Source organism: Ceratotherium simum, chromosome 27 (assembly GCF_057802395.1).
Source record: "Ceratotherium simum simum isolate JZ-2026a chromosome 27, ASM5780239v1, whole genome shotgun sequence".
In the NCBI taxonomy this organism is placed as follows: Eukaryota; Metazoa; Chordata; class Mammalia; order Perissodactyla; family Rhinocerotidae; genus Ceratotherium; species Ceratotherium simum.
In genome coordinates, this window is record NC_141926.1 from 12,390,983 (window position 1) to 12,408,298 (window position 17,316).

The window sequence follows — 17,316 nt, forward strand, 5'->3', positions numbered from 1 at the left end:
GAAAAAGTCCCAAAAGACTACTAAGACTGTAATAGAACACAAACTTGTTCACCATATGTATATTACGTGAAAAAAAACAACACAAAACACGATCACATTTCTCAAAACATGTATGTGCAACTGTACGCAAAGGAAAAAAACGAGAGGACATAAAGAGCATCAATATAATTAATTGGTGGATTTTTATTTTCTTTCTCCTCTTTTTTCTAAATTTTCTACAGTGAAACTCATTTTCTATTACAAAAACTGATTCTTAAAAGGAATAAAAACAAGACATTACAATAAAAAAACACAACTACTTATTGCACGCAACTATTAAAAAGTTTTCAGGAAAATTATATTCCCTTAGCTCAGGTCTTTTCTCATCAACCTAAAATCACTAGCATAAAAAAAATTTTAAAGCAGTGAAATGAGTGAAGAGATACACCTTCCAGTTAAAAAACAATATATCCTGCAAGAATAATAATTCCAGCAATACTACATCATTGCCCCCAATAACTCTATGTTAATTTGAGTGCGTAATTTACAATTGCGTTTTCGGCTGATTTTCAAATCCACGTATTGCTCTTGCTCTCAACTTTTAAAAGACAACTAGCAAAAACATCTGAACTCGGAACAAACAGCTACGTTATACAAAGCAAAAATACTAAAAGACAACCACTGAACGACAACATGACCCACGCTATTCTCCCTACTGAGCAAACAACTATTTCTTCGGAAATCTCTTCCCGTTCAAATTTGGGGAATCGAGGATAAACTACGTAAATTCTAACAGTAAAGGCAAAAGAAACGTGCTGCTCAAATATGTCACTTGGGGCAGGGGTAGCAAAAAAAAAAAAAACAGAGACCTACACACAAACCCCGCTTTCCACTTGGTAAATTCAGAAATCACGAGTAATTCCAAGTACCCTTCCATCCCCGCCTGGAATATTTCGCCAAAGTAGCTAACGTGAATCTGACCCGTTTTAAATTGCTAAGCTATTAGAACGCGGCCTGGTGGAAGCCACTGGACACTAGGGCCCAAATAATCTAATTAAAGGATCCCGATCCCCAAATGATCTGCAGCTTGCAATAATAAAGCGGATTTAAGATTACCCAAGAAACGGCCGTTAGAGACCCTTTCCGGTCAGAGGCACCGGCCGGCGAGAGCCGCGGAGGCGGGGAGCGGGAGGGGGACGCGGCGGCGGCGGCGGAGGAGGAGCCGAGGCAGGAACTAGGCCCGTCCCCGGCGGACACCCAGGCCGCCGAGGAGCCAAAGGGTAGGGGATGACCAAACCGGAGAGGAGGGCGAGCATCGTAACTCGGTTCTAGAAGAGGGAGTCTGGGGTTCCCTGGGAAAGGGCGAAGTTCCTGGCTGGGAAGGGAGCGAACGGATGGGGGGGGAGGGCCCGGAAAATGGATCCCAGGCCCAGGCGGGGCTGTAGCGGGGCCTGAGGCGAGGAACGACGGCGCCTCAAAAGAGAAGTGCCATGGAAGGCTACACGGCGCCCTATCGGTCCCTTGGGAGCAGAAGAGTCTGGGAAACGTTTACCTGGAAAGTTCCTGTTGAATTTCCCGGAATTTACTGACCACGAAAGACCTAAATATCTGCTCGATGTTGGTCGCCATGGCGTCCGCTCCGTTCTCTCAACTCCTCCTCGCTAGTCCTCCAGGCTCCCAGCATGCCTCGGGAGGAGGCGCAGAGGCCAATTCCGTCTCTCGCCGTCCTGATTGGCTCCTGGGAGAGCGCCCAGGCCGGCACGTTCCGCCGCTGAACCAATCAGTGAAGACGGCCCCGCTCTCCTCCGCTGTTTCTGAGCGTCTGGGGTAGAGCTGCTGACGTTTGCGCCGCGCACGACTGTGTCCGCCATGTTAGTGACTGACGCAGGCGCCATTACAGGAGAAGTCTCTGTTGAGGGGAGTCTGCGAGCTTAGTCTGTCAGTCCCCAACGGTGTTTGGGGGACTTAAGAGGCTTATTTTAGCCACCGAACGCCCGAGATTAGATGTCAAGAGGAAAGGGAGCAAGAAGGGCAACATGGTGTTTGATACGGGCCCCCCAACATTCCCGGGTGGCGCCAAGTTGAGTTTCAGCAGGGAGATGCATCCGGAAAAGCATTAATCAGCGCCCGCCCCCACTGTGGTGCAAATACGAAGAACACGCTTTCACCCCATCTCTCTCGCAGGGTATCCTATAATCGGCTTCATTTCCTTTTTTTCTTTTTTAAGCAATAGGCGGGAGGTCCTGAGCGATCTGCATTCAGAGGTTGGTGCATTCTAGTCCCGTCAGGCGCCAGGCGTGTCACGAGACTTGTACGCGCTGCCTGGTCAGTTCTGCCTCGTTAGCAACACAAGCAGCTAAGCGTGGAGTTAGCATTTTGGCGCTGCCCCTCCTCTGAGCTTAGGAGGCTCCCGAGAAGGAACAGACACGCTACGTGGGCCTGATCCTCTAGTGTTACAAGAGAAACGCGCCAGGGTCTGGTAGCCTTGCTCTGGAGTAGGCTCAGGGCGCGCCCGGCGCGGGAGGGAGTCCCACTTAACCCCGTCGCAGCGGGAACCAGGGGCCGCGCCGACCAATGGGGAGGAGAAGCCCCGCGGGGCGGGCGGGGAGGCGCGGGCCCGCATCCGCTCGGCCGACATCCGGCGCGGGCAGGCGAGGCGGGTGAGTGCAACCTGGAGACGGCCTTGTGTCGGTGCGTAACCCCCTCCGCTTTTAAGTCCATTTATGCTTTGGTTGGGGGCTTTAATACCAGGCATCGAATGAAACTGTAGGAACTGTTCGGCTGTGGGGATTGTCTTCTTATTTTTAAACGCCGTGGGTGGTGGGGGGTGACCATGTGCTTTTCACTTCTTTGGACTGAGGTTTCCATTGGCTCTGTCACTTTCCCTGCTTTGTAAGATGTCGGGACCTTTTTGTGTCTTTAGGCTTTTTTTAGGTCGTAAACCTCAATTGCGTATTTTCTCGTTATGCACCCACTGCCTCCAGCAGATTATTTCGTCGACTTTTGGAATTGGTTTCTGCTTTATATCATTCACCAAATCTTTTGAAATGGCTTTGCCTGGATCTCTCATTCTCGTTATGTTACCCATTTAGGTGACAGAGGCCTAAGAAGGTTAATTAAGTCCCTCAAAGTATCCCAGCTTAAGGGGCAGAGTCTTGGCCCAAAACAAGGCCTGCTCCCCGCTCCTGAGGTAGATTCCTTCCAGCTGAGTCCTAATGCTATTTCAGTGATCCACTTTACTAACCAGGACAGTTTCCCTTCCCTGCCCCTCGTATTCCAACTGAACGTAATATTTTCTCCAGGTTCAAAGGTATGTTTATTTCAGATATTTTAATACACGTGCCAAGTCTGTGTTTTCCATTAAACTAAAATAGCTTGTCCCCCTCTGAGGGTAATTTAGCAGGGTTTTTTTCTCTCCTCAAATTTTCAGTGATCACCGTCTCAATCGTTAGGGTATCTAAAGCAAAACTGCATCCGTTGGAATCCAGGCTCCACCCCTTACTGGCTCTAGTGACCTCTAGCAATTTTACTGGACCTCGCTTTATCTGTAAAGTGGGGATGGTAATAGTATCTACCTCATAGAATTCTTACAAAGATTAAGTGAGGTAATTCATGAAAACAGTTTAGAATAGCATCTGGCACAAGTAAGTGCTCAAAAAGTGTTTTTTATATTATCAGGTTAGATTTTTCTTTAAATGGGTAATCCTATCATCTCATAAGTTACTGATTTCAGTCTTCTTTTTCCTGTTATCAGTTTGCCTTCTACATAAATGTTTTCTGAAAATTAGTAAATTAATGTGACAAATTATTCATTACTTTGGCTTTTTTTTTTTCCTGTTAGAACTTCTTTCTATCCGTAAAGTACTATCAATTTAGGTAAAAGTAATAAATAAAATATAGCAAGTTAGCGTTTACTGCTGCTGAGTGTCAGAAGTTGCACTAATTGTTTATAAATGTCATTTCAGTTAAGTAGCCTCATAAGGCAAGTTCTCTTACTTCCATCTTTTAAGATGTGAAGAAATTGAATTACAGATAGTAAAAGCTTAGTCAATGTCACACTGCTCGCTTGAGTTGAAAGAGAGCGCTATTGCACCCATCCTGCTCAGAATCATATGCCAGAACTAAAGTGAGATGTGTTTAGATTTGATTTTTGACTTTTCTACCAATTTTCTAACTTATTGCACTAATTTCTTAAATCAGGGGTCAGCAAACTACGGCCCTAGTGCCAAATCCTTCCTGCCGCCTGTTTTGGTACAGCCCACCAAATAATGATAATTTTTATATCATTAAATGATTGGAAAAAAAATAAAAGGAAGAATGATGTTTTTGACACATGAAAATTATATGAAATTCAAATTGCGGTATCCATAAATAAAGTTTTTTTGAAACACAGCCATGCTTATTCTTTACAAACCTCTGGTAGCTTCCTATTGCTTAGTGCAGACTATGACCTACAGGCCACTGCCTATGTATACTGGACCTAGCATCCATTTATGTATTGGCTGTGGCTGCTTTTGTGCTACGGTGACAGAGTTCAGTAGTAGTTACAGAGATTATGGCCCTCAAAGGTGAAAATATTTACTATCTGACTTTGTAGCCCCCAGTCTTAATATTGCTTCCAATTTATGATAACTTTAATGTCTATTATCTATATGATCTCAAGGTTTAAAAACAGTTATTTCGGGGCCAGCCCGGTGGCATAGTGGTTAAGTTCACGCGTTCAGCTTCGGTGGCCCAGGGTTCGCTGGTTTGGATCCCAGGCATGGAGCTACACACTGCTCATCAAGCCATGGTGTGGCAGTATCCCACATGCAAAAGAGAGGAAGATTGGCACAGATGTTAGCTCAGGGACAATCCTCCTCAAGCAAAAAGAGGAAGATTGACAATGGATGTTAGCGCAGGGCCAATGTTCCTCACACACACAAAAAAAGTTATTTCAAGTTTTGGGTCTATTTTTAAAACATCAAGATTCATTTTTAACTGAGGCTTGATGATTACTAAATCTTCTAAAGGAGAAGCCCAAGGAAGGGTGATTATTCATAGATTTTTTTTTTTAACGGGTAAAGAGCTAAGTCGCTGTTGCATTCCTTAACCTAGCTGTCTAGGCCCGTCTGCCTCATTTTTAAAATACCTCCCTAATCATTATGAGTACAGTCATATTTCTTAAATTATGAATCCTAATTTTTCACAAATAAATTGTTGGAATAAAATGTCATTGTATGAATACAAATGACTACGTAAATCATGTTTAGAAATCGTGACTTCTGAAGTATGTGCATTCTGAAATACCAACTATGCTTTTCTTTCTGCAGCTTTCATTTTCCTTTTGAATTCCTGCTTTGCAGACAGCAATGGCAGCTCGAGTACTTGTAATTGGCAATGGAGGAAGGGAACATACGCTGGCCTGGAAACTTGCTCAGTCTAATCATGTCAAACAAGTACTGGTTGCTCCAGGAAATGCAGGCACTGCCTCCTCCGAAAAGATGTCAAATACTGGTAATTATGTTTTAAAGTGGGGAGTAATAGTTAATAATTGTAAATGATAAATTGTCACCTACGTCTGTTCTTTATAAGGTCACTTGCTATTCTGATTTGAATACTTTTCCTAACCTTAAAATTTGTGTGGTAATTTGAATACTTGGCATATGTTGTAAATTTTAGATATCCTGTTGTTCAGAGTGTGGCATCTCCTTACCTTAAATTAGTTTAAACCTTATAAAACACATCCATTGGAAAAGTCACAAGTGTCTAATAGAGGTAAAAGGCATTTTGATGTGTATTTTTGGAAATGAGAAGTTGAGCTGTACTATTAAATGTAAGTTCTGGCAATTCTAATTCCATAATAGATCTCAACCCTTATGTCTTCCACTGGTAAAAATGAAAAAATGATCAGATCATATGCTACATTAAACTCTTCAGTGGCTTCCCATAGTACTTAGAATAAAACTCAAACTCCTTAATATGCCTTACAAAGCCCTTTGTGATCTGGCTTCCACTTGCCTTTCCAGCCAGATCTTTTATATAATTCTTCATTTTCTTTCCACTGTGCTCTACCACATGCGGTCCTGCCAATTTCCCAAACACAGCTGCCTAGGACTTTGTATTTGTTCCCACCCCTAGCATGACTGGCTTCTCATCATTCAGGTTTCAACTTATACATTACCTCCTCAAAGAGGTCTTTCGTAAAGTTTCTAAGTAAAGCAAATCCAGTTTTCAGTCATGAACCGTTGTCTGTATTTATTTTTACTTTTCTGTTGTCTATTGCCTATCTTCCTTGCCCCCCTAGAACGTAAGATCTAGAATGTAAGCTACATGAGGGCAAAGGACTCACTGTCTTGTTTTGCATTGTATGCATGATGCCTAGTACCCTACATGGCACATAATATTTGTGGGGAGAAGAACGTAGACCTAACAAGCCACAAACTGGGAGAAGATAATTGTGTACACAGGACCAAAAGTAATAAGAAAAAGATAGATAAGAAAATATATGCTTCCCTGGGATCTTAGCTCTGGGGGTGATGTATTGTATCTGTTTATTGAAGAACTGGCACATTTTTATCTGGATTTAATTGATGTCATGCAGGCCAGCCCATGAAAATCTCCCAAGATTGTCATGAAACTGCTACCACTTACATCGACAGAGGTTAGGTGTGTCCTCTTCCTCTTGCCACCCTCTGCTGTGCTGAGGTAGTTGGCTCTGCTCAGCCCAGTTGTGTTTGCAGCTACTAACCCAGAGTGCATGGTACTCCATCCTTATCCCACTCAGGCAGTTCCTGTAGATTGAGAACTCTACCCTTCCTAGGCTTATCCCCTGCACATCACAAATATCACATGTGTGCAGAGTAACATGTCGTATGTAGGGTAATATGTGAGACTTCAGCCAACTTAGGAATGGCGGTCCAGATACAGTGAGGCAGGAGAGCACCTATAGAACCAACCTCTGCTTAGGATATGGCTGATCCTACTGTTAGTCGCTTAGAACTTCATCAAGAAAGAAAATTTACCTGGCTTGTAGGTTGGAGAAGTGAGCTAGGTCTTAAAAATCATCATTCCATTCTTAGCTTAAACGTCTCTGCGTGAAGAGACCCTTCCTGACCAGAAATAGCCTCCCAGTTCACCTCATATCCAGTTTGCCTAATTTGTTCACACTTGGTATTTTTTTGCTTGTATATTTATTACCCAACATTCCCATGGTGGAATATAAGCATCCTAAGTGTAGGGACCTGTCTGTGTTAACATCTTAACCCCAGTGCCTAGGACAGTATCTAGCACATAGTGTTTCTCGGTAAGTCTTGAATGAGTGACATTAAAAAACCAGTTTCTGACTACATTCTGTGATAGATTTTTTGTTTACTATGCAGTCAACACTAGTGACATGAACACCATAGTCGAGAAAGTACTTTATAGCTCTTTGGGATGCTTGCTTGTATTTTCATCCAACTGGCTGCAGTGATAGCAGACAGCTGAGCTTTGTTGGTTAGCCTAATGCACTCTGCTCTGAATTTCTCATGGTGAAACTATCACCTCTACCAATTACAGAAAACCAAGAGTTAACAGGCATACCAAAGTATAGTGCTTAGCTTTCAGCATGACAGTTAAGTTAAAAAATGTTTTTGTAAGTGAGCTAGGTTTGTTTCTTTTTTCTGTTCGCAGCCATCTCCATCAGTGATCACACTGCCCTTGCTCAGTTCTGCAAAGATGAGGAAATTGAATTCGTAGTTGTTGGACCAGAGGCACCCCTGGCTGCCGGTAAAGTTCATTTCTGTTTATTGTTAGAGTATATGCAGTGCCAACAAGAGCTTAGAGATCATCTAATCTAATTCATTTTATAGATATGGAAGTCTAATATAATATTACATTGGAAAAAGAGCTTTCACCCTCTTGAAATTTATGGATTCTAGACTTGTTTCCCAAGCATCAGTAATGAGATGAATGAGAGATCAAATTTGCAGGCATGGAAAGCATTTTATGTTTTTATTCTGCTCTATTCTGGCGTCTATTTAATAATCCACATATATGAATATAACAAATAACTTTTGCTAGATTTAAATCACATTTTAGTAGCGTTTTTGTGTATATCCTATAGACAACATGAAAAGCTTATTCTCTACCACTAGTCATCTGCCTTATCTCAGTGTAGTTTTAGTCTAATCCTAATTCTTCTTCCAGTATAAAAAGCCCCTGCAGAGATCTTGGCTAACCTAAGGCTGCTTGTTTCCATCAATAGGAATTGTTGGGGACCTGATGTCTGCGGGAGTGCGATGCTTTGGCCCCACAGCAGAAGCAGCTCAGTTGGAGTCCAGCAAAAGGTTTGCCAAAGAGTTTATGGATCGACATGGAATCCCAACTGCACAATGGAAAGCTTTCACCAAACCTGAAGAGGCCTGCAGCTTTATTATGAGGTAGATAGAAGACCACCTGTGAAGAGCAGATGTTTTATTATGATATTTAAATATATAGGTCACTTTTATGTCGTGAGTTTATAATATAACTATGGGAAAAAACTCATACTATGTAGATTGCCTTTTTCCAATATCAGTTCTCTGTATATATAGTTCTACAATCTTGTGGCCTTGCAGAAAGATGAATTTTTTAATATTTATTAGTGAATAGTTTCTAGGGGAAAAGATACATTTGGTTCTGCAGTCATGTGCTCTTTTCACAGCCAAATTGACAGACACAGTGACATCCTACAACATAAAGGATATTGATTTTTTTCATAAATAATTAACCAGAGTAAAGAATCATCACTGAGCCTTTGGGCACCACTACTCAATTCTAAGTCTTTTTTTTTTATTTTTGTGAGGAAGATCAGCCGTGAGCTAACATCCATGCTAATCCTCCTCTTTTTGCTGAGGAAGACCGGCTCTGAGCTAAGATCTATTGCCAATCCTCCTCCTTTTTTTTCCCCAAAGCCCCAGTAGATAGTTGTATGTCATAGTTGCACATCCTTCTAGTTGCTGTATGTGGGACGTGGCCTCAGCATAGCCGGAGAAGCGGTGCGTTGGTGCGAGCCCGGGATCCGAACCCGGGCTGCCAGCAGCGGAGCGAGAGCACTTAACTGCTAAGCCACAGGGCCGGCCCTCAATTCTAAGTCCTAAAAATAAACATCCTTTGTCCTCTATTATGTGGAAAACATTGAGCAGTTAATGAATATTGGTAGACACGTGCCTTTGCCTGTTTTTGTTGACACTTCTCCCTGTTACCTGGTATGTTTTCCTTTTAGTTGAGTCAATTTCGTTCTTTATTCATTCTTCATCCTACAGAGTTTTTAGACACTAAATATTATTATTTCCTAGTAGCGAAATGCCTTGGGTAACTAACAATTTTGTTACTTACTTTGGGTAAGTCTCCTTCCAGATTTCCAGTCCCAGTCAACAGAAGAAACTACCAACAGCAGTTTCTTATGTGTACTTCAAGAAATGGTCTGTGTATCCTTGCTTATATTGGTCTTATACAGCCACGTCTTCTACTTGAATGAGAGTACGATTCATTGCTTTGTTTCTCAAAGATCATTGCGTATTCGTGCTATACACCTGCTTTATTCTTCCAAAGATTTTGCCTATCTGATCTCATGAATGAAGAATGCAAAATGGTATGTACCACATGATCACAACTATAAAGCAATACATAGGGAAAAAATCCTGGCAGGAAGCACATCACAATGAAGGTGGTATGATCAGTAATTTTTTTCTTTCTGCTTTTCAGTTGTTGCTATAACATATCATTACAAAATCCCAAAGCATTTTAAACTTTTGAATTACAAGGGTTTATTGGATGTTGAAGATTCCTCTGTCTTCACAGGGCAGACTTCCCTGCTTTGGTTGTGAAGGCCAGTGGGCTTGCCGCTGGGAAAGGAGTGATTGTTGCAGAGAACAAAGAAGAGGCCTGCAGAGCTGTCCTGGAGATCATGCAGGTAGGTGGAGTCCTCTGAATAAGTTTACAATTTTCTAGTCACACTAGATACTCTTGAGTTTACAAAATGTTCCTCAAGATAAGGAAAACATATCTACCAAACACACGGGTAAGTTATTTTTTATAATACGATGTATTATAATCCATTCTATAAAAGGGTTGTTACAGATCCGCACTGATGGCTAAACCATGATTCTATTCTTTGGAAGTAAGTTCTAGCATCGTTTGTTGTCTGCTACTGAAAGGTAGAAAATCCTCAGACTATAGAACACATGAATAAATTCTCAACCATCCATGAGGACAAAAGTATTTGTCCTGTGTGTCCCAGGTCTAAGAATAGTGAAACAATGAATTAATATACTTTGCTTTTCTTTTATGATCCATCTTGGTTGTTGTGGGTTCCCGCCCTTGTAGAAATCTACTTTCATAGACATTCTTTAGTATAATTATTGTAGGCAAACATATATAATTATAATCAGAAATAAGAATTAAATGGTAATGATGAAAACATCTGTTTTTCTGTTACCTTATTTGAATCTGGATTGCCGGCTCCCCAGGAGAACGTTAGTGATGTGTTCATTTCATCTGTGCCAATGTTAGCTCTACATCATTGCCACTTTAAAAATAGGAAACATTTATATGTCGCTTTGAGGCTTTCAGAACAGGAAAGGGAAGTTACAATACTAGTGCCATGGTTCAAAATACAAATGGTAGAAATTGACAACAGCCAATTAAGTAGATATTAAAAGCTTACAATTTACCTCTTTTTTTTTTTTTAATCTACAATAAGGATAAAGCTTTTGGAGCAGCTGGAGAAACAATTGTCGTTGAAGAACTTCTTGAAGGAGAAGAGGTGTCTGTACGTATATTCATCGTTTTGGCTTTTATAGAGTACAAGAAGCTGTGTTATCTGACCTATGAGTCCCAAAAAGACTTGATTTACTCTGGTTGCTTCCTCTAAAAGCATAAACCCAGCAGTTACAAAGGAATTTGTATACGTTTAGTATTTGGGATGCAAATAAAAAAATAGTTTATCCTCTTTTAATCATCCCCAGTATATCAGTAGGGGACTTGGACTTATATCACACATTATTTAACGAGGGGAAAGGTTAGGGGCCAGCCTGGTGGCATAGCAGTTAAGTTCGTGTGTTCCACTTCGGCGGTGCAGGGGATTCGCTGGTTCGGATCCTGGGCACGGACCTTCTCACAGCAAGGACCAAAGCCTTGCTGAGGCAACGTCCCACATAGAAGAGCTACAGCTCTCCAACTATGATACACAACTACATACTGGGGCTTTGGGGAGAAAAAAAGAGGAAGACTGGCAACAGAGGTTAGCATAGGGCCAGTCTTCCTCAAAAAAAAGAAAAGAGGGGAAAGAGATTGAAATATTTTACTTTAAGAGTAGCTTGATTTTTTCCTAACCTAGCTCAAAAATTACAGACCCTTCAGAAACTGAGTATGCAAGATCTTCTGATTCTTGATGTCGGTAGCTTAGGGTTATTTGTTTCAACTCATTTTACTTTAAAAAAAGAAAACTTTTCCTCTAAGAAGAGTTAAGGTACCTATAGTTCTCCTTATTAAATTAATTTTTTACTTTTTGGCATTTAAGGTAGGTGGACTGTTTTGTTTTCTCTACAGTGTCTGTGCTTCACTGATGGAAGGACTGTGGCCCCCATGCCGCCAGCACAGGACCATAAGAGATTGCTGGAGGGAGATCATGGCCCCAACACGGGGGGAATGGGAGCCTATTGTCCAGCCCCTCAGGTACTTCACGGAGACTCAGCTGAAGTTCGGCAGTAATTGTTAGGTCTTCTCAAAGAGCCCTTAGACAGAAAAGCATTGTTTTGTTTATTTCTGTAAATGATACTACTAATCAGCAATTTGGTTTTCCTATTAATTGAAAAGTATCTCTTCTAGTCTCACTCTAAAACTGACCTTTTCTAAAAGCCTTTGAAGATGGGCCGGCCCCGTGGCTTAGCGGTTAAGTGCTCGCGCTCCGCTGCTGGCGGCCCAGGTTCAGATCCCGGGCGCGCACCAACACACCACTTCTCCAGCTATGCTGAGGCCACGTCCCACATACAGCAACTAGAAGGATGTGCAGCTGTTACATACAACTATCTACTGGGGCTTTGGGGGGAAAAAAATAAATAAATAAAATCTTTAAAAAATAAAAAAAAAATAAAAGCCTTTGAAGACCTAACTTAAGTATGGATTGAACAAATCTTTCTAGCCCCTCCAATTGTCTTTTATTTGTCTTTGGATATACAGGGCCCAGCACGTAAGTGCTCAGTAAGAGTATGTGTGTGTTTGTGATGAATTGAGAACCAAGTCAGACCACAATTTGTTCTCTGGTCTTTCTACTTCATAATGGATAGATAAATTATGTTTCCAAACAATTTCTGGACAGTTTTTATAAGAAACCTGTGTTGAGTGTATTATAAGTAGAGTAGCACTTCAGCAACTCACTCATTCTTTTCACTGATGATAGTCATAATCGTTGTGCTAATAATATAGTGCCTTTTAGATAGTTTTCTTGATTAAAAGATTAAAAACCAAACAGAATTTACCTTAGACTTTGTAAGGATTAAAACTACCATTTGGTAAAAGTGATTTTAATATAAGAACTATGTCTACCTCTAATTTTTACAATTAAATTTATAAACTCTCAGATTCTTAAGTTTATAGGCTATGAAATATGCATAGAATATACTAGAAGGTTACAAAGGACCCTCAAGATGGGAGAGGACTTTTTTCATTTCTATTATGTTTCAGGAAACTATTTTTAGTGAGCTTCGAGCATGTGTATGTCTGAAAATCTATAGGTTTAGTAGTAAAAGGTGATTTAAGAATCACTTAGTCAGGGCCGGCCCCGTGGCTTAGCAATTAAGTGCGCGCACTCCACTGCTGGCGGCCCAGGTTCGGGTCCCAGGCGCTCACTGACACATCGCTTCTCTGGCCGTGCTGAGGCCGCATCCCACATACAGCAACTAGAAGGATGTGCAGCTATGACGTACAACTATCTACTGGGGCTTTGGGGGAAAACAAAGGAGGAGGATTGGCAATAGATGTTAGCTCAGAGCCGGTCTTCCTCAGCAAAAAAAGGAGGATTAGCATGGATGTTAGCTCAGGGCTGATCTTCCTCACAAAAAAAAAAAAAATCACTTAGTCATGAAATGGTGGCTGACATTGATCCATAAACACCTAATCCAGCTTCTGCTTATGATAATTTTTACCTCTCAGAGATCTTCTTTCCTATTGTGTAAGACTAAGGCTAAATACCTACTTGATGGGGTCAATGTGAGAATTTTAAAAGTTTGTAAATTTAAAGTGCTCAGCCCATCTCAGGTAGTAAATACATGATAGTTTCTGTTGTCTTCTTTCATTGTCTCATGTGGTACTACTTACAAGATGGTTTTTTAAATATCAATTACATTTAAATATTTCTGTATGTTCCCCAGGTTTCTAAGGATTTGTTGTTAAAAATTAAAAATACCATTCTTCAGAGGACAGTGGATGGCATGCAGCAGGAGGGTATGCCATACACAGGTAAGCACATTGATGTCATTGGGACATTATTATTATTTTTGGTGAGGAAGATTGGCCCTGAGCTAACATCTGTTGCCAGTCTTCCTCTAGTTTATATATGGGTCCCCGCCTCAGCATAGCTTGACGAGTGGTGTAGGTCTGCGCCCAGGATCCAAACCTGTGAACCCGGGCCACCAAAGCGGAGTGCGCCGAACATTCATTGGGACATTATTCATACAGCAACTTTACACCTTTGACAAAACTTCCCCATTTTCTTTTTTTTCACCACCTTTTAATTGACCACTGTTGTAACATTTGTTATGATTATTCCAAAACTTTGAGTATTTGAAGTTTGTATTCTAATTTTCATGGTCACAATATAATGTCTCATAGAATTTTTTCTTCTTTTTTACTGAAGGTGTTCTCTATGCTGGTATAATGCTGACCAAGGATGGCCCAAAAGTTCTGGAGTTTAATTGCCGTTTCGGTGATCCAGAGTGCCAAGTGGGTAATCATTAAAGATAATATAAAGTATTACTTCGTAGGAGGTGTGTGTTGTTTTAATCTCAGGATTTATCAGCCTTGAAATAATAATTACCTTTGAGAAATATATGCAAGTTCTGTTAGCATCCCAGGGAATAAAATGTCTAAGAAGGACTAAAATTTCTCTGAATTGCCATGTCGATTATGTATTTCCAGGTGATCCTCCCACTTCTTAAAAGTGATCTTTATGAAGTGATTCAGTCTACCTTAGACGGCCTGCTCTGCACATCTTCGCCGGTTTGGCTGGAAAACCACAGTGCCGTAACTGTTGTCATGGCAAGTAAAGGTTATCCAGGAGACTACACCAAGGGTGTGGAGGTAACAGGTGAATGTCAGAGAGCAAAAGGTTGAATTACAATGTGATAAGTGACCAGTGCCACAGTAGGCCTCCTTCCCATGCTCTGCTCAGCTCCTTTTGAGGGTGTAAGGCCATCAGAAACCTTTCAGGGGTTCTTTACATAACCATGTTGCTTGTTGGATATGGGTGTTCAAATATCCAAAATGATTGGATTTAAAGAACTGCCATCCATTTCCCTTCCTGCACAAGGAAGACTTACGTGGGCCTAGCCAAGTTTCCAGAGTATCTCCCAGTGCAGCCTTTCTCTTCTACCCTCTGAATGCCAAGAAGATAATGGGAATGTATGAGGGTCAGAGGAACATTCGTATAAACTACATCAATGAGATAAGTTTCAGAGGCGTGATCTCTCAGCGATCACAGATGGACCTCCCAGTTTGCAGTGCACCCCATAGTCACTTGGATGGCAGAATTAAAACAGTTTCAAAAGTATAGCCTTCTCTTTTGTTTCTCTTTACAGGAGGTGAGGCATCTAGTTAAATGATATTAAATAAAACAGTGTTTTAAAATGCCAGATAAGTTCCAGTGTTATAAAACCTCTGTGATCCCTAGCAGGCTGTAGTTAGGCCTCCCTCATTACCCCAATTGTGTGTTTGAGTACCTAAGACTGAGTGCCCCTATGTTATAAAAACATAGGAAAGACATATTAACAAACTACTAAATATGATGCTAAAGAGAAATGGAGATGGAAAAGGAAAAACTGGCGATATAAGAATGATTTTTTTAAAAATTAAGAAATTATCTTTGGTCATTTTAAAGATTTTATTTATTCACTTTTTCCCCCAAAGCCCCAGTAGATAGTTGTATGTCATAGCTGCACATCCTTCTAGTTGCTGTATGTGGGACTCGGCCTCAGGATGGACGGAGAAGTGGTGCCTCGGTGCGCGCCCGGGATCCGAACCCGGGCCACCAGCATCGGAGCGCGCGCACTTAACCACCAAGCCACGGGGCCGGCCTCTTTGGTCATTTTAGAATATATGATCTACTAATATTTTAAATGTAAAATTATGTGTGAGAGCTTAAAAATAATTCAGGGCTGGCCCCGTGGCTTAGCGGTTAAGTGCGGGTGCTCCGCTGCTGGTGGCCCGGGGTCGGATCCCAGGCGCACACCAACATGCCACTTGTCCGGCCATGCTGAGGCTGCGTCCCCCATACAGCAACTAGAAGAATGTGCAACTATGACATACAACTATCTACGGGGCTTTGGGGGAAAAAATAAATAAATAAATAAAATTATAAAAATAATTCAAAAGAGGGGCCAGCCCGGTGGCGTACGGTTAAGTTCACACAATCCACTTTGGTGACCTGGGGTTTGCAGGTTCGGATCCCTGGCGCGGATGACACACCGCTCATCAAGCCATGCTGTGGCGCCGTCCTGTATAAAGTAGAGGAGGATGAGCACAGATGTTAGCCAAAGCCCATCCTTCTCAGCAAAAAGAGGAGGATTGGCAACAGGTGTTAGCTCAGGGCTAATCTTCCTCACAAAAAAAATAATAATAATAATTCAAAAGAAAATGAAGCCAGGCATTTTAGACTGAGCCTGAAACCTAATTTAAATCAAATTTGTCTTAAAATTTTACATTGTTATATTAGGGAAAAGATTATGTTTTGCATGGCAAAGATCCTATTGGTTATTTAAAAATAAAGAAAAAGCCATTTTATGTAGATGGCTATGATAAAAATTCCCTTAAAGTGAAAAATGTGGTCAAATGCAGGATTTATTCATTAATGTTTAGGTTTTATATCTTTTTTTTTTTTCGGGTTGTCAACTTCTTGTCAGAAGAAAATAACTTGGTACTTCTAAGTCTCAAACTTTTGGGGGCTTAGCTTTTTTTTTTTCCTCTCTCACTGAAACAATAGTTCTTACGTGAGATTTATGATAACAGGAGGTTTCAGGAATACAGTTGTTACCCTAGAGCAGAACAGACTGTTCTTAGGAGAAAGGGTCTGTTTACTATTACATCGCATTAATTCCTTCCTGAAAGGAATCTTATGAAGATTCATTTAAGTGAAATAAAGATTTTATTTAAAAGAACTTGTGTAAATTATTAACCACTTCACAAGTGTAGAATATTGCTATTGCAAATAACATGTCAAATATGCTCTTTTACAGGGTTTCCTGAGGCTCAAGCTTTAGGACTGGAGGTGTTCCAAGCAGGCACTGCCCTAAAAGATGGCAAAGTGGTGACTAATGGGGGTAGAGTCCTTTCAGTCACAGCCATCCGGGAAAATCTCATCTCGGCCCTTGAAGAAGCCAAGAAAGGACTAGCTGCTGTAAAATTTGAGGGAGCCGTTTATAGGAAGGACATCGGCTACCGTGCCATTGCTTTCCTCCAGCAGCCCAGGTAAATTTCTTGCCGAGGTGATTACAGCACAGCTTCAGAACTGGCATAAATGGCTATGTAGAAACTTCCATTAACCCTGTCCTAAGTCATTCTATATTCTCTTCTCTCTATGGCACTGACTTGATTTTGATTTTCATTTAGTTTGAATCAAAACTAGTTAAAATAATATTCAAATGAAATGGAAGAAACTTTATGGTAGCTCCTTATGTTTGAAAAGTTTAGTAAAATTACAGTGATATTAAGGATTTTTTCACATTGTACAGTTTAAATATATACAATCATTTGTCAATTATTCATCAGTAAAGATGAAGGAAAAGGATTTTTATTCCTTGAGTTAGCGTATATTTAAGTATTACTGTTGTATTTATATCTTGGTTCCTGGTTTTGTCAAAGAATTCAAGATGAAAATATTGGTCATCTAACTTTGCAACTTAATTGGATTATACTATAAATTTTGACAGTCTCATTTTGTCACTGTATTTATATCTATTACTGAAATGTATTTTTTGACCCTTCATTGGTTATTTATTGGCATGTACAACTATTCTTTTGTAAAATCAATAAACTATTAATTACAAATGTGGGTGTTTTGATTTTTTTTTTTTTTTTGTGAGGAAGATCAGCCCTGAGCTAACATCCATGCCAATCCTCCTC

At 40.9% G+C, this 17,316-nt stretch overlaps 2 protein-coding genes across 7 annotated transcripts in view; one reads left to right on the top strand and one right to left on the bottom strand.

Moving 5' to 3' along the window:
• The window catches only part of SON (SON DNA and RNA binding protein), a 32,564-nt gene extending 30,868 nt beyond the window's left edge, over nt 1–1,696 (bottom strand). For 2 of the 5 annotated variants that reach the window (XM_087418127.1, XM_087418128.1), the window contains exon 1: nt 1,532–1,685. In XM_087418127.1, the coding sequence (XP_087274253.1) occupies nt 1,532–1,608 (77 nt within the window). In that variant the 5' untranslated portion in view covers nt 1,609–1,685. Of the gene's footprint in view, nt 1–1,531 lie in introns of all 5 variants that reach the window. The other 3 variants (XR_015548714.1, XM_087418129.1, XM_087418130.1) reach the window with 3 other exon arrangements.
• An 876-nt stretch (nt 1,697–2,572) lies between these two features.
• The window catches only part of GART (phosphoribosylglycinamide formyltransferase, phosphoribosylglycinamide synthetase, phosphoribosylaminoimidazole synthetase), a 30,453-nt gene continuing 15,709 nt past the window's right edge, over nt 2,573–17,316 (top strand). The window contains exons 1-11 of one of the 2 annotated variants that reach the window (XM_004429571.3): nt 2,573–2,670; nt 5,292–5,475; nt 7,633–7,728; nt 8,207–8,381; nt 9,784–9,895; nt 10,685–10,753; nt 11,533–11,658; nt 13,353–13,440; nt 13,838–13,923; nt 14,119–14,287; nt 16,431–16,662. In XM_004429571.3, coding sequence (XP_004429628.1) covers nt 5,331–5,475; nt 7,633–7,728; nt 8,207–8,381; nt 9,784–9,895; nt 10,685–10,753; nt 11,533–11,658; nt 13,353–13,440; nt 13,838–13,923; nt 14,119–14,287; nt 16,431–16,662 — 1,298 coding nt within the window. In that variant the 5' untranslated portion in view covers nt 2,573–2,670; nt 5,292–5,330. The remainder of the gene's footprint in view (nt 2,671–5,291; nt 5,476–7,632; nt 7,729–8,206; nt 8,382–9,783; nt 9,896–10,684; nt 10,754–11,532; nt 11,659–13,352; nt 13,441–13,837; nt 13,924–14,118; nt 14,288–16,430; nt 16,663–17,316) is intronic. The other variant, XM_087418131.1, reaches the window with a different exon arrangement.